Raw genomic sequence first — 15,952 nt, 5'->3', positions numbered from 1 at the left:
GTAGTAATTTCAAAAAGTGCTTGTTCTATTCATGGAATGGCTATCGGTGGGGTAAACCAGCCAGGATGCAGCAGGGTATGTGCAGTTAAAAAAGAAAAAAAGAAAAAAGAAAGAAGAGTCAGCATTTTTTCCATCCTTTGAGATTTAACTCTACCAGCTGATCTAATCTTCAGTGCTTTTCACACAACTGCAATCATCCTTGACAGATAAACAGAGAGCAAATAATCTTCTTTTCTTGTTTCCACTTTATGCCCATTTTGATTCAAGATGAAACCTGGAATTCACCTCCCATGATTAAAATAAATTAACCGTCCTTAAAATTCCTTCTTTTTCCTTTCAGGAAAATTACAGCATAGAGTAGCATCTTAAAAAGTCCATTTTTGACAAACTTCATTTCAGTCAGAGAAAATCTACCACAACGAATTTAAAGGATTAATGGAAAAAAAAAAATCCAGATCAAAGCTTTCCCTCAAAGGTTCTCCTCTAGCATACCTATATAAACCAAAGGCGTGAGCAAGAAGCCACGCTTTCTGTGCCCTCAGAGGGAATGCGGAGCTGATTATTCAGAAGCAGACCAACCTGTGTATGCTAGTTTCCTGCGGACTGTAAGCATGACTTGGCCATTACGAGCAGCATTGGTCATCAGCTCCAGCACTTGTTTGTGGGATTTGCCCTTGACTGGCACGCCATCTATACAAAGTAGCTCATCCCCTGCCCGCAAGCGCCCGTCCTTCTCAGCTGCACCGAGTGGCACAATGGCACCAATATATACCTGCGGAAGTAAGATGGTGTAAGAGACATAGCTAAATATACCGATCTCTGGGAGATTCATGACACAGACTGGCTGGTATTTTCATAATACCATTCCCAGAGATGGGAAAAGAAACTTTCAGTTAATATTAAATCAACAGAATTCAGCTTCAATTTGGTGTCAGTCTGCTGTTCTTATGACTGAGGGTCTCCAACAGTACTTTTAAATGGATGCTGGCCTCCGACTTACTGGCTGATCTGGTCCCTCGCCCCCAAGGACTCTAAAGCCAAAGCCTGATTCCTGATTCCTTTTGATGAATACATCCAGGTCCTTTGTATTGGGAGCTGCACAGAGAAAAGAAAATATAATTGGTAAAAACTGATGAGAAAAATATTCATTAACTGCAAGAATGAAATCTCTCATGACCATCAGGAAAACACCTAGATACTTGACATGGGCAACAACACACCTATACATAAGAAAAACGCATGCTGACCACAAGGCAATCTGAGATTAAGCAATCTAAACTAGGTCAGCTGTTTTTGAAAACTCTAGAGCAATATTTTCCCTCTTGCCGAGCCAGAGATGACACTGCTAGCGATGTTAATGAGATGATGTTGTCAGACGCTAACAGGAGGTGGCAGAATCTTTTTGTCTGCGTTTGTGGTCTATAAGTAATTCATGTGGTGCATGTGCACAGATTTGATTCAAAAATGTTTTGACTGTATTATTTTGATTGCAGTATTTCGTTGTGACATAGGAGTAAGACGTTTGCGTCTTTTTGTGTCGTATTTGGCTTCTGTGTCCCCGAAATTCAGTAACAAGTGTGTTAGCATTTGCAAAAGACTGTAAGCTGGTTTTAGAATTGCACATCTGAGGATTTGATTTCTTTGTGTAATAATATGAATCAGCATTGACACCGGTAACTTGTTAATTTCACTAATCCAAAAAATACGTTAAAAAACATGAATGAATTAAATAAATCTTTGCATCTGTAGTAAAGTTTACTACTGTAAACTGTGTAAGTATAAGTACTCTTGTACTTACGCTTGCTGTCTAGAATGGCCTTGGACTTGAGGTAGAGCTCAGATGCATCTGGTTTGGGTGAAGCTGAGCGCAGGGTGCTGGAGGAGAACGTTGATGCATTGGGGGATGCCTCAGGCTGACTTAGGGTCTCTGTGCTGCTGATCATCTCCTGCCTCTGCTGCTGCATCGTGGGCTGAGGGAACGGATGGACCATTTGTTGGGGCACCGAATGAGGTGCCTGGTGTGAAGTAGGCTGGGCTACTCCGTGAGACATGGGACCTGTGCACTGCAACATAGAGACAAGCAATGTGATATACAAGATGGTAAAGCACGAGCTCATTATAAGGCAATCATCCATTAAACTAATGGATTATATATTACATATTTTTTGCCAATGTGTTCAGCATCATTGTATTATGTCTGCAGGTTATTTAATAAAAGGTATTCTATACTATAGCAATGATTTATGTCTAAAGTAGGAAGGTAGCTAATGGAGGGAAAAAAAAATCATTAAAGCTTGTCCAGAGTGACAAACTACTCTACCGGCATAAAATGAAAGAAAATAAAATAGTACATCCATACAGATCTGAATAATTATGCATTGAACAAATAAAACAGTATGAGTAAGCCTGTCGGTGCCCCAACACTCTCTATTTTAAGAGTGCATCATGGAGGAGTAGCAGAGGAACAAGCTGTTGAACATGGCATATCATCTTAAACACCCATACACAGAGGGATGCTAAGTTGCCGTTTGCCAGAAGCCAGCATATTTACCCACATGCAGTTCCAGAAATAACAGCCTGGCTAATGTGGGCTCTCTGAATGATGCTTCTAACAGCAGCTACTACAGCACGCACACGTTTACACGCTGGGGCTTGCGGGTAACCAAGACAAAAGTTTTCTGGTTTAATAATTCATCAGCAGTTTTAGCAGCAGAGTCTATTTTTCTCATCATACAAAATGGATTTGAACTGACAGAAAACTTACTGGTTTCAGTGACTTCACTGGAGACGTCTGACCTGTGAGCAGAGAGACAGAAGTGGGAATTAAAGTGACGTCATTAACAACACAACAGCAAACATCTGCCAACATCTGCCAACATCTGCTTACATCAGATTAAATTATTTAAGGACGAGTTGCATTTTGCATTTTCTTCACTCTACTACAGATTTGAACTTTTGGCCTGAAGTGGTTGAATGTCAAGACTAAACCCTCTCTCGGTTCTTATACAGAATCTGCACCTTCTTCTCCACCGACTCACACGGTGAACTTGCTCATAGGTTTCAGATTTGGCTTTTGTTTTTGTTCTCTCTGACATGGTCATGGTCACAGAGCAGAATGTGAACCAGAGTGTAAGTAAACCAGTAGGGGGCAGTAGACTCCAGTTGCATGAACGGTTTATGGGATGAGAGACAGATGACCTTAAGCCATGGGAAAACATGCATTTCTGTGGTTTAAACCTGCCAGCTGTTAGCTACATTACTAGAGCAGCATAAACACTGAAGCTTTTCAAATTTGAATTTTCATCAAATCAATTTATTACAAAGACAATTACTGGCATCGATTTAATAAAAAAACCATTTAGTCCCCCCCCCCACCCCCACCCCCATTTCCAATATTATGTAAAAATTCACTGGCAATATCTCCATTTTCACAATCTCTGATGATATCATATCTCAGATACTGAGTTCAGAACACAACCCATGGGGAAGGGCACTTTGTCTCATTTCCAGATTTAAATCCAGTATAGGGAGCAAAGCCAAATAATTTCCTGTTTCATTTCTCGCTGCTCTGCTGTCATTAGAAGGTAGTTCTAGCCCCCGGCTGGGAGTAAAGCCTACCCTAATCCCAGTCCATGGGTGACCTGAGGGAAGCCCTGCGGCACTACTCCTTTTAGTCCTGGAAAGCTATGATCTGCTTTTTTTAAACATTAACACAGAAATCCTCCATATGCACTGCAATTAAAAAATGCATATCAGGCTGGCACAGCAGCATACACACAAACTACAACCCCCTGGAGCTCAACGTAGACCCCAGCTGTGCACATCTGATATGTGGGTGCAACACTGATCTCTTGAATCTAGGCTACTGCACTGCAGTAAAGGCATAAAGGAACAAGCCCTTCAAATCTGTGAAAGCATGAAGTAAGAAGAAGGGCAATCATTATTCACTGTGCTCCATCACTCCTACCTCCCCTCTCACTTTCTCTCCAGGCAGCAAGTGAATCACCAAAACTGCCATCTATTTGCACCTTCCTAGCATAGCTCATCATGTGACTAAGCATGACTTCCTCCCTGTTTGGGAAAGTGCATGGTGGATGATGCAGAGCTGGTGTAGACCAGAGCGTGAAATTGCTTTATTTAACATTGGGAGAGTCTGTGTATTCAAGCAACACCTACTGAACACCACAATGCGTGCTGTTATTTTTAAATTAAAACATTGTGCATTACATTAAATCTCACCTCTTCTACAGTTGAAATATCTTTGACAATGTCTCACTTTCTCGCAGGAAATTATTTACAAATGGAAGCAGATTGTTCACCTCTGTTGTTACGCTCTGTGTTTTCTTTTGGCCAAAAGAAAGTAAAGAAATAGAACAGGTGGCGTAAAGGTGAGTGAGGATTAAAGTAACTTCAGAAACGTGGGTCTAAATAGCACTAACGCCTGTATTTTGTCTAAACAGCAGATTAATATAGACATCAGCGATGTCACAACATACGTACTGTAAACTCACCACCTGTGATATCCTTCTATAATGTCAGTGTTGCAGGCTTACCTGCAGCAGAAGTGTACAATAGTACAATAGCAGCAAAGTGAACTTTCATCATTGCTGACTCACCTCCTCTAAGCACCAGCACGTTGACCTCACTGCCCACAGGCAGGTCTTTGAGGATGTCGACCACCTGCGAGTGGCTCAAAGTTTGGACATTCTGTCTGTTGATCTCCTTGATAACATCACCCTTCAACAAGCCGCGGCACCACTGGGCGTCCAGGATCATCTTTACCTTTTGTCCCAGGGGGCAATCCGCTATAGCAAAGCCAAAACCTCCCGGGCCTTTCACCAAGGGCACACTCACCAGCTCCGGCTGTAATAGAGTAGGGTCAGGCCCTTCTTGATTAAGGGCATGTGGAAGGTGGTGGTGTTGATGGGAATGAGGATGGTGGTGGCGTCCTCCGTTGGTCATAGGTGGCACTGACGCAGTCTGCCGAGAAAGGGTTGCTCCATCGTTGACAGCATAATTGAGGTCTTGTGGTGTCGAAGGGGAAGGAGAAGTGTCCTTAGAGGCACTGAGGTTGCTCGATGCCTCCTCACTATTGCTGGTGTCCTCTGGCAGAGGGTAGCCCCGACACAGGACCATGTCCACATACTGATTGACTGGGATAGACTGGAACATCTGCACGACATCAGCATGAGTCTTTCCCAGCACGCATGTCCCATTAATGTCCACAATTACGTCACCTAAAGAAGAACAAAAAGCTTTTACACATTTGTGACATGAAAAAAATTGGACAAAATTTAAATTTTTGTATTCATCACCATGCCAAAGGAAATTTTGAAAAGTACTATTACAACAATACACCATTAAAAAGACATGGTGATAAGCGCAATTATGCAATTGGATTACATAAGTAGACTCCTATATCTTAAAAAATTCAAACATGTTAACGGGGGAGGAGGGAGTGTGCGAGAACAGAAAATAAAACGAGGTCATTGACGTGTTTTCTTTTTCCTCCTTTTATCTCCATGTACTGTAAAGGATAGACTCTAATCACCCCTGGCCTGCCCCAGATATAGGTCTGGATAAGCAGCTGAATTGCTGACTAGCTAGGTGGCTAGATGCCCAGAGGTGGATTGCCCACCCACACAATCGATACTTTACCCTCGAAAAAAAAAAGGCTACGTTTTCACTCTCGTGAGTGAGCTTCATATACCAGTTTGTTGCTTGTTCAGACCAACTACATGTCGCTCAAGCGAAATATATTTTCTCACAAAGTTCAAACACTCCACCTTTAGCATAAATAAATGCCGTAGGCCAATACTCAGAAATGAAAAAAAAAAAAAACCTACTTGAAGATGTTACAGTCTACTGCTTGCAATTAAAACCCAATGAAATTAATTACATTCATCTTTTGTTATAGTCAATTACCCTCCTTCTCAAGGGAAATGAAACACTGAAAATAATTATTCTCTTTGCTCCACTCTTAAGTTGATTCTCAGCAGCCGCAATGGCTTGGCAATCAATACTACGGTAATGTGAATCTTAAGGCATTACACAGTAACATACTTCAAATTAATACAGTCACCATGCATGTGATCACAGAACTAGAACATGCAACAATGAAGAACTTACTGTGCCACTTGCAAAACACACTACATGGCAGACTCATATACATCCCCTGTTTTTACATAAGCACACATGTCAACCTGCAGCCACGCTGCCTGTATGCAGGCTAATTACATTTTTAATATACGAGTGCGTATAAAATGTGAGCCTCTACTATAAACTACACACGGGTTTATTGATGACTTCTCTATTTTTCGAGCTGCTCCACTGAACACTGCCTATAAACATTTGTCTTTGCTTGATCAAGCAATGTGATATTCAGAGTGAAGTGCCTGTTCGGTTTTTTGCCTCCGAGTGTGTTTATTTGTGTGTACACAAAGGGCACATTAAGCTGTATTATGTACAGAATGTATGCTAATGCCCAGCTTAAGTGTTACTGCGTGAATAAAGATAAATGCCATGCACAGTTACCCGTGTACACGTGAATGTGACACTGGATTTTGTTGACTTTGCTTTTAAACAATTGTATTACCTTGCATTATGGAAACAAATTACAGCAGGGTGGTCTCCAACTGTTAAAACAGCATGCGAACCAGATACTTAAAAAACATTATGTCTGTGGGGAATGTTACCTGAGGCAATCTTCTTGTCATGTGCTGCAGGCCCATCTGGCAGGACGTTTTTGACCTGGAGGAACTCGTCAGGTCGGTCTCCGCCAATAATGGTGAATCCAAAGCCCTGGGGGCTTTTTCTAAGTGCTGTCTTAAGTATGTTGCCCTGCAACTGAGTCGGATCTCGAGTAAACCCCCACATTCCCCTGCCAGGCTCCTCTGCTGTGGAACCTAAAGGAGACGCAGACAGAAGGTAATCATTAATGATCTAATATCACAAGTACGCTCAGTAAAATTATTGCACTAAATGTTTGGGGTGTGAACACATTCTTTACACCATGCTTTCAATTCCACACACAAAAATGTTCGGACAGAACACATGTACAGACAGCAAAAGCTTCAGAAGTGGCTAAATGAACAACTGAAAACTAACATATTTACATTTCAGCTGGGAAAAGGCCTGATTTCTAAAGAATATTAGTTTAAACACATCAAAATAAACAGATTCCAATGTGATTAGTTCATTTAAAATTTTGCCTGGTGTTCTACAGAAGGCAAAAAAGTGTCAAAATTCACTTAATTGCTTCTGTTTACCTGCTGGAAACAGTTTCAGTTTAAAAGTAATTGGATGTCTTTTCATCTTTTAAATTGTAAATGAAGTCACAGTGGCGTCAGTTACACATGAATGCAGCAAGCCTCTGTAGTTCAAAAGTTTGTGAGACGCAATTGTACGTGTATGCGAAAATGAGCCCAGTATAGGAAGATACACTGAAACGCTTGCTCATAAATCGCCATCTGTCACCATCATAACAATACTCGCACAGTGACAACATGTCTGACAGCACATCACTTACTGCTAGTAATTACATGAACACTAAGAACTCTCAGTTTGAGCGCAAACTCCAACAAATCACACGCGCACACACAAACAGAGACACACAACTTGCAAAACCACTGCTCTGTTTACAAAACCAATAAACACCTAGTTATTGCAAAATGCCTAAAGTTTGCCCAAGTCTCCCCGCAAACAACCAATTCTTTTCACTGCAGTGATAAATCCATCCTGAAACGCACCTGACATTTTCCAGGTAAACTTTTCATTGCAAATTTCCTTTGTGTTGCCTGCAGGATGTGTAAATGGGTCGCTTTTATAGAAGACAGGAACAGAATTATATTAGACAGCGTGTGCGCGCGCGTGTGTGTGTAGGTGTGCATTTGTGCGAAAGAGAGCAAGATAAGAGTGATGAGACAGAAAGAGACAGCAAGAAATAGAGTTAGCCGTGACAGAAAGAGAGAAATTTTAACTAAATCCGAGCTTGCCCTTCTCTGTGGTGTGTGCCTATGAGATTGTGAGTTATGTGCTCTGTCCCTGCGTGCTGGGCTTCTACTCTGGCAGTTCCCACACTGATAGATGCTGGGACATCAATCTCATTAGGGAGAGCACAGATAGAAGTCCCCCCCTTCCCCTGTCTCCTACACCACTCTCAATGTGTCATGGGATTGTGATTTGCATAATTGCATGGCAATTGGCAGAGGAACGTGACCGCTCTGAAAAGACAAAAAAGATTATGCCAAGTATGACTTAGATGACACTGCTGCGTCAGTGCCGGACAAGTACAAGGGATATTCTAACAAATGTCAGTCTATGTTGAGCAAGGATTTGCAAGCAGGTACAAAAACATGAAATTCTCCTGAACAACTTGGGGCACAAGTGTGTAATAAGTATGATTTATGATGGAACTAATCCCTGTCAGATAGCTCCGACATACTGAAACAGTCTTTCTCGCACGATCACCTCGAAGGCAATACTGGCATAACAGTAGTGGAGAGAGACAATCACAAGCGGGATGAAAAGGGAGCTACACACCAAAGCCATGTTTACATGGTCTTGATTAAGCTGTAGGCCACAAAGGGACAGTCAAGTTTCCTTAGGGTGAAGCGATTATATGAAATGTCTGACAGGATTCTCAGCATGATAATTATGGCTGAACATAGGGCGGCGCTTTGCTCTTGTGCTCTGCGGCATTGTCTGGGAGGTCAGGTTAGCCAGCCTTGTCAAAACAGTGTTTAGAAGCCACCTCACGCACGTCCATACACTTGCACAAGACCACTAGCCATTAATTCTCATTAACAAGGGTGGGAATTTGGAGAACAAGCACAGGGGAGGCAGTCGAAGCTGGCGGCAGCGGTACGCAGCAATATCATCCACAAACTGCAGAAAGGCTCAGCTGTGGGAGGTGGGGTCTGCGTGCAACCGACTGAGGCAGACAGTTGTGTCCAAAGGGTGTCTGAAATACAGAGGCTAGTTTGAATACAAATGAGGCCATGCCTTTTGTGTTCACACGCAGAAGAGCATTATAATTCTTGCACATTTTACAACAACCTAGTCTTCTGTCTCTCAGACCTTTATATTTACTGAGAAGAGGGTGATTAGATCATCAAGCAGGAGCATTCCCCACAGGTGGTAAATGATGAGCAGATGACCCAGTGGAAATGCAATTTATGATCGTAAGTCACTTTCAACGGCAGTCACCTCTTTCTCCTTCCCTGTCTCTCTTATTTAACTCCCTCCCTCTGTTCTAAAGAGGGCTTTCAACTATCATGAGTGACTGTGGCAAAAGGATTTCAAAGAGACCTCAGAACCCGCCCTATATCATATCTACTTGTCAAAATGAATTCTGCCGCCCAGTGAAGCACTGTTCCATTATTCAAATTGAATATCATTGCTTCAGAGGCTATGGGCTGTTTATCAGAAGCCTGTCAACTGTTAGAACATCTTCCAGACAGACTTCTTAACATGAAGGAGATGAAAAGTGCCCCAGTATTTTGATAACACATCTATTGCAGTGAGATATATATATATATATATATATATATATATATATGCACAAATCTATATAAATATCTTTGCTGAACAAAAAGCTAGAACTATAAAGCTGACATCTTAATAATACTGTCGACTGCATTGCATCTTATGAAGGAAAATCGCCCTGTGGAGAAGTTACTGAGTTAAACTACCACTGCCTGAGCTATTGATTGTAGCGCCACTACCATAAGTCAAAGACACACTAGTACAAAACATTTTGTTTAATTAAAGATTCATGATTGAATTTCCTGTAAGACAGCCATCAGGTCAATAACTTTTTAGAGGTTTTCTTGCTTCTTCATATGGAATCTGACATGAAAGCTGAATCCAAATCTGACAACTGAAATAGTTGAGTGGTAAAAACTTTTATATGTATGTCCATTACTTATACACGCAAATATAAATTTCAACATTGGCTTTTCATCTGGCTGCTTCATTACATAATATTTCATCAAGACTAGATAAGGAAGTTGTTATATGAAACGTTAAATAATCACATATTAGTTCATCTCTCTATGGACATCACACTTGTTTAGTTTCTGAACAAGCTAGGGCACCAATGAAGGACATGCAAAGGTTAAATGTATTTCAGTGGTGGAATTTCTGCAGCTCACAATGTCTTCAACAGGGCATTGGGAAATAATATGCTGCCCTTTTCAGACATGACTGCATATGTTTAGCACCTACTAACATGTATTTTACTGTAAATTTGTCAACAATTTGAATTCATATGAGTCCAATTTAATCAACCCAGGATGACGAGTTTGGGGAGTGTGACCATCAGAAAATTAGCACCTACCCCCAATTGGGCCACTTTTGCCAATATTTAGGGGTCAAAATCTATTTTAGCCATTTCTGGATTCAACTAACAAATTTTGATCTCAGGGCTGATTTAGACATTTGTCACGAGCCCAAATTGGACATGTTTGACTAAAGCTTTTATAGAAGCACTTTGGTTGTAATTAATCCCCAAAATAACTTTGTACTGGATACATTTAAAGTATTATAATACCGACAAAGACAAGACCTGAGTTTTGAGGTAAATGCAACTTTTGCTATGTGTCTACTATAAAACTCTTCAAGCGTGTGTTTAGTAATGGTAATGACTGGATTTTAATGTTGATCTTGATGGAGGCTACAGGCTGAAATGCAGTGGTCAAGCAGTAAAGTTGTTCTTCATTACAAATGTTGCTGAAACTTCAACTTCTAATGACTGGATTTTCAAAGAAAGTACCCATTTTCCTCCACACTGACAGTTTTCTGTACAAAAAAGGACAAAATTTGACAATTTGTTCTCAAGCCTTCCTTGTGTATGAACCACTTTAATATGCCTGCGGCTCGAGCGTTGTAGGTACAGTTACCTGAGGGCGTAGCAGCTTGTGGAGGTGCTGCAATGGGCGTGTCCACACTTAGTTTTCTCTTAGCTTCCATTACTGGATTTTCAAACTGGGTCTTCTGGTTGATGTGGCTGTACAGGGAATATAATATTAAATGAGCAAAAATCATAATGTTAGATAAAGCTAGAATGTGCATTGAAAATATAAATGTTTTTTTGTTTCGATTGCATACTGTTGATCTATTACTGAGTTTCTCATGTCAGTTGACAGTCCGAGCTGCCAACTGATGGTTCACCGTTTGGTATCGCTGAATAGTGCTTGTCCAAAGAGCAGATACTGTTCTTTGCCTGCCATGCAAACCTGCGATTTGAATACGAGGGCTGTTTGTGACATAACATGTGCTAGGCAGACAGGCTGTCTTTATAATATGTGAGCTGTTCTAAATACATTACGAAAATCTTTAACCTGTCTTTGCCAGAACTGCTGCACATTTAAATGGTTTGAGAGAATATCTAAACCTCATTAATTAAAAATAAATTAACTGTCATGCCCAATGAATTCTGAGAGAATTTACATGGAGGAAATCAGTAGCAATCTTTCATGCTATGGGCCCATATTGTATAGCTGGGATAAACATCTGCTCAATGCCTCATAATGCGAGAATAAAAAGACTTAATGAACAGCAAAATGACAGAAATAAAAATGTGCCCTTTTTCACATTACAGGCACTGAGGTGGTATCGTTCCAGAAGTTTCCTAATATAACCAGGCTTTGCCAATCCAGGATCAGCAGCTATACTTGGGGGACTTAACACGAAACTTAATCTAAAAACAATTAATGATTTGCAGTCACACCTGTGTGCTTAAACATTTCCTGTTACCAAGGGAAATGTCCTTCCACGGTTAGATGGTAATGGAGAGAGGTAGCTCATCTGCATAATAAGCTTTAATGGTTGTAAATCACCATTACAGCACCTTAGGAAGAGAAAATGCATTGATGCTGCACAGTGAATCAGCCACATGCTGAGACACTGACTGTATACGTGTGTGCGCGCGCATGTGTGTGTGTGTGCATGGGTACTCTGCACTCTTACTGCGTATGACTCATGCACAGAGATACCCTCGCCATTAAGTCTGAAGAGATAAACATTCCATTTCCTTCATTTCTGTCATTTCTGTCATTTCCTCTTTTGCTCCGTCTCACTTTCTCAATCCTTGATTGCCACGCCTCATGTTTTGTAGACACAGTGAGACTTTGCGTCACGTCGTTGCATTTGGTCGTTCATTCACAATAAAATTTGCCAGACAAAAAAAAACAACACAGAGACAGAAGGGAGAGAGAGAGAGCCTCTCAATGACCCTCTTGCATAAACAGGCGCGTATATTTCCCCCCTGCCTGCGGGTCTCTTCCTCTTTGTTCACAGTAATGGCACTAAAATGAAACACTGTGCTCTTGTTTACACTCTCGATCAGAATTGAATCTCACCCTCGTTTCCATCTCAGGGACCTCTAAATCTTCATTGTCTGTTGTCTCCACTGTATTTTCTTTTTCAGATACACAGACAAAGCTGTAGCTCACTTGTTAGTTCCCACAAGGGTGCTTTCAGCAGAATTGTGGGAAACTACTGTTTGCACAATTGCATAATGTACTATTATCACGTGTCCCACAGGTTCCCCTGAGATCCAGCAGCTCAACATGTATATGCTTGGTATTAAGTGATATGGCTTTATGTTGCAGAATATACAAAAATATCTTGAAATAGAAACCATTCTAAATGGGCATTTTAGAGAAGTCAAATATGCAGAAACAGCTTCAGAAAACCTATAAAGGTCGAGAATGATGTCTCTTCAGGAAAGAGACTAAGAGACTCAATATCACCATGCATGCTTATCAACAGGTGTAGATTTCTATGGATCTCCAGGTATAAAAGGAAGAGAGAATTTTACTTACTCTACGTAGTATGTGCCAAATTGTGGATCCTCAATCTTCTCCCAGCCATAGGGCAACTCTGGGGGAAAGGGGAAAAAAACAGACAGGGAAAAGGCTGACTCAAATCACTTAAGATACTGCTGAGGCACTACATGGACAATTGGACACACTCAATGAAGTGTGGTGTTTTGACTGGCACCATCACAGCATGCTTAGCTACACCTACAGAACAGGAGGCCTTCTTTTATTTGTCACTATGTGTTTAAGACTTGATACACACTATGGAGGAGGAAGGGGAAGACGGGCGGGAGGGGAGGGGGACACACCGTGTGTTGTTAGAAAGCCTCCCAGGAAAAAATAACAGCCCTTCTTTCCAGTGGTGTGTATGTGTTCAGCATCTCGGGTTTCTGCTGCTGTGTGACAAACACACGCAGCGCAGAGGAGATCTTTACGCAAGAGGAGCCATAGAAAATTGCCTTTTGAGAGATGCTGCACTGATGAGCTCTCTGCATGTGTCCACGAAACCATTAGGAGGAGACGGGCGGACTGAGGACTGGGGGTTTGTGCTGTGTCACCAGCATGACTGTGACCAGGAGCGCTCAGCTGTTCAGTATCCGTCTGTTAGCCAGCGCCCCCTTCAGAGAGGCAGGGATGCAGTTCATACACACAAACCCTTCAATACAACAAGGACTTGGGAAAAGTGTAGGTAGCATGTGAGCGGACTGGATGGCTGTAAGTGCCTGCGCGATTGTTACTAATCACAGAGTTAGCTCCTATTGCCTCACCTCCTTCGTCGCATTTCTCAGGTGGCTTGGCTTTCTTGGCAAGACGTGGGTCCAGCCAGGTGGTGGTCTTGCTGTTATGACTGTAATATGAAAAAGATACAGGGCTTTAAGCACAGTTTAAATTATTTTTCAAATACTTAAGATGCCATTAGAGTTGAGCAATTAGCGCTTAGATCTCTTGGGAGCCACTTCACCCGGGGAGTCTTTTTCCATCTCTAGCAAACGAACAGAGCACTCCCAAAACAGGATTATGACTACTATTTAATCTTTTGGGATCAAATACTTTATTAAATAACCTTTTAAAAATATTAGTACAGTTTTAACAAAGCTCAGAGGACCGTTTGAGGCATAAGGAAGATGAAAAGAAAAAAAAAGTCACAGATTACAGAAAGATGGAAAGGGATGACACAGAAAGATAAAAGAGTGAGCAGTTGCAGAGATCATAAAGAGCAGAACTAAGACAGCAGGTCAGGGGTGGCGAGCTCCATTTACCCTGTTGTTTCTCTCACTGGCAGAATGAGCTATTGATTTAGCAGCAGGCAGCTTTACTTGGCTCTCTCAGTGGCTCAGCATTGACTGTTTGCCACACTAACGGGCCAGGTAAACAATGCGGGCCTGCTGCTTTTAGCGGCAGCCAACAAAACCAACATCAAACGCAGGGGAAATAAAAGGAAAAACTTTATTGAGACTCAACTCCACTGCAATGGCTGAGTCTACAGACAACTTCCATGTTCAGCACCTGCTGGTAATTCAGTACAGAGAGTTGCACTGAATAGGGAGCAGAAAAAGTCAGAACTCTAAACATACTGGGTTAACAAGGCAGAAACAAAGAGATGAAGAAGAAACTGGGACTACAAGCAATGGGATTAGAACAATGGTGATGTAATGGGAGTGTAATAGGACAAAAACAAGACAGGGAAGTCACAGTAGAAAGGCTACTTACTCGATGAAATAGACCATGCCGGTTTCTGTGTAGGCCATCTCCCAGTTTTTAGGCAAGGGCTCCTGACTTTCATCCTCTGTGTTCCATATACGCAAGTCCATGGCCCCGGCTGACTGGTTGTAGCTGGGCACTGTCTTCCTCCACTCTGCTTTGTCCTTGTGCTCTGTGGCCAGGCATGGGGAGAGGGACATGGGCATGGAGACAGAAATAGGAATGGGTTGGGAGTAGTGGTGTGGGAGATGATAGAAGGAGAAGGAGACAGGACGTGAGAATGTGGCGCCATTGGAGCTCCTCTGGGCTCCTTGCATTTCTCCCTACTGCTGCTGCTGCTGCTGCTCGAGCTGCTCTTCCTCTGTACACTAGCCGGACTGTTACATCCACAGGAGTGTAAGGGGTAGAGAGAGCGAGCGAGAGAGACAGAGAGAGTACACGCAAAGAGGACGGAAGAGCAGCAATTGCCATAGGATTTGCATGTCAGTAGTGATGTACTGAGAACTGCCTCCCAGGCAAGAGCAGAGTTGACCAATGCTTCAGCCCAGCCGGGAGCGCTACATCACAACTCTATTAGCATCATAGTGTTGCTTGTGCGTGAGGGTATTTGCCTAATCTTGATGTGTATGTGTGCTTGTCTGGGTGAGGCTCTTATCTGCAGGTTTCATCTGGCTGTGTGTGACCTAGCTTTGTCGTGGCATTGAATGCTCACCCTGTTTGGCTGGAATAAAGGAATGGCAGGGGAAAAATAGTGACAACTGTTGACTGGAATAAGTCAAGAGCTCTTTGTACTGAAACCAGGGCCCTTTTTCATGATAGAACCAGAAAGATGTTTCCGCATTTATAAAGTCTGAATAAACGACTACACACAGACACTTGCTCTAGGGTACAGCTGCTTTCAGCCCTTTCAAAGAAATATAAACAGAAGAGCTGTTGCAAATTTGTGCAGGCAAGATTGCTAAAAACCCCGAAATGACATGAAAGAAATGTACAATCAGTACTTAACTACATTCAAGGCCCAGAAATATGCCAGCTGCTACCTCTTTTAGTGGGCACTCTAAAACCATATGAAGAATTCATGTATTTTCAGTGAGACAACTGACGTGGTTCAGGGGGTTGGGAAGCCCGTCTTGTAACCGGAAAGGTTGCTGGTTTGATCCCCAGCTCTGTCCATCCTGGCCGTTATGTCCTTGGGCAAGACACTTCACCCTACCGCCTACTGGTGTTGGCCAAAGGGGCCGATGGCGCGATATGGCAGCCTCGCTTCTGTCAGTCTGCCCCAGGGCAGCTATGGCTACAACTGCGGTTTGCCTCCACCAGTGTGTGAATGAATAGTGGAATTGTAAAGTGCTTTGGGTGCCTAGAAAAGTGCTATATAAATGCAATCCATTATTATTATTATTATTATTATTATTATTAATTAATAG

At 42.1% G+C, this 15,952-nt stretch overlaps 1 protein-coding gene across 2 annotated transcripts in view; it reads right to left on the bottom strand.

Moving 5' to 3' along the window:
* The window catches only part of magi3a (membrane associated guanylate kinase, WW and PDZ domain containing 3a), a 106,176-nt gene that overhangs the window by 8,433 nt on the left and 81,791 nt on the right, over positions 1–15,952 (bottom strand). For both annotated transcript variants that reach the window (XM_040038160.1, XM_040038159.1), the window contains exons 5-14: positions 14,535–14,697; positions 13,592–13,671; positions 12,828–12,885; positions 10,902–11,008; positions 6,696–6,905; positions 4,617–5,237; positions 2,765–2,796; positions 1,799–2,063; positions 1,001–1,095; positions 580–772 (exon numbers count right to left, since the gene is read on the bottom strand). In XM_040038160.1, the coding sequence (XP_039894094.1) occupies positions 580–772; positions 1,001–1,095; positions 1,799–2,063; positions 2,765–2,796; positions 4,617–5,237; positions 6,696–6,905; positions 10,902–11,008; positions 12,828–12,885; positions 13,592–13,671; positions 14,535–14,697 (1,824 nt within the window). The remainder of the gene's footprint in view (positions 1–579; positions 773–1,000; positions 1,096–1,798; positions 2,064–2,764; positions 2,797–4,616; positions 5,238–6,695; positions 6,906–10,901; positions 11,009–12,827; positions 12,886–13,591; positions 13,672–14,534; positions 14,698–15,952) is intronic.

The sequence above is a fragment of the Simochromis diagramma genome, unplaced genomic scaffold (assembly GCF_900408965.1).
Source record: "Simochromis diagramma unplaced genomic scaffold, fSimDia1.1 OVJJ01000061.1, whole genome shotgun sequence".
In the NCBI taxonomy this organism is placed as follows: Eukaryota; Metazoa; Chordata; class Actinopteri; order Cichliformes; family Cichlidae; genus Simochromis; species Simochromis diagramma.
The sequence above is the reverse complement of the archived record's forward strand: the minus strand, read 5'-3'. Positions and strand labels throughout refer to the sequence as shown.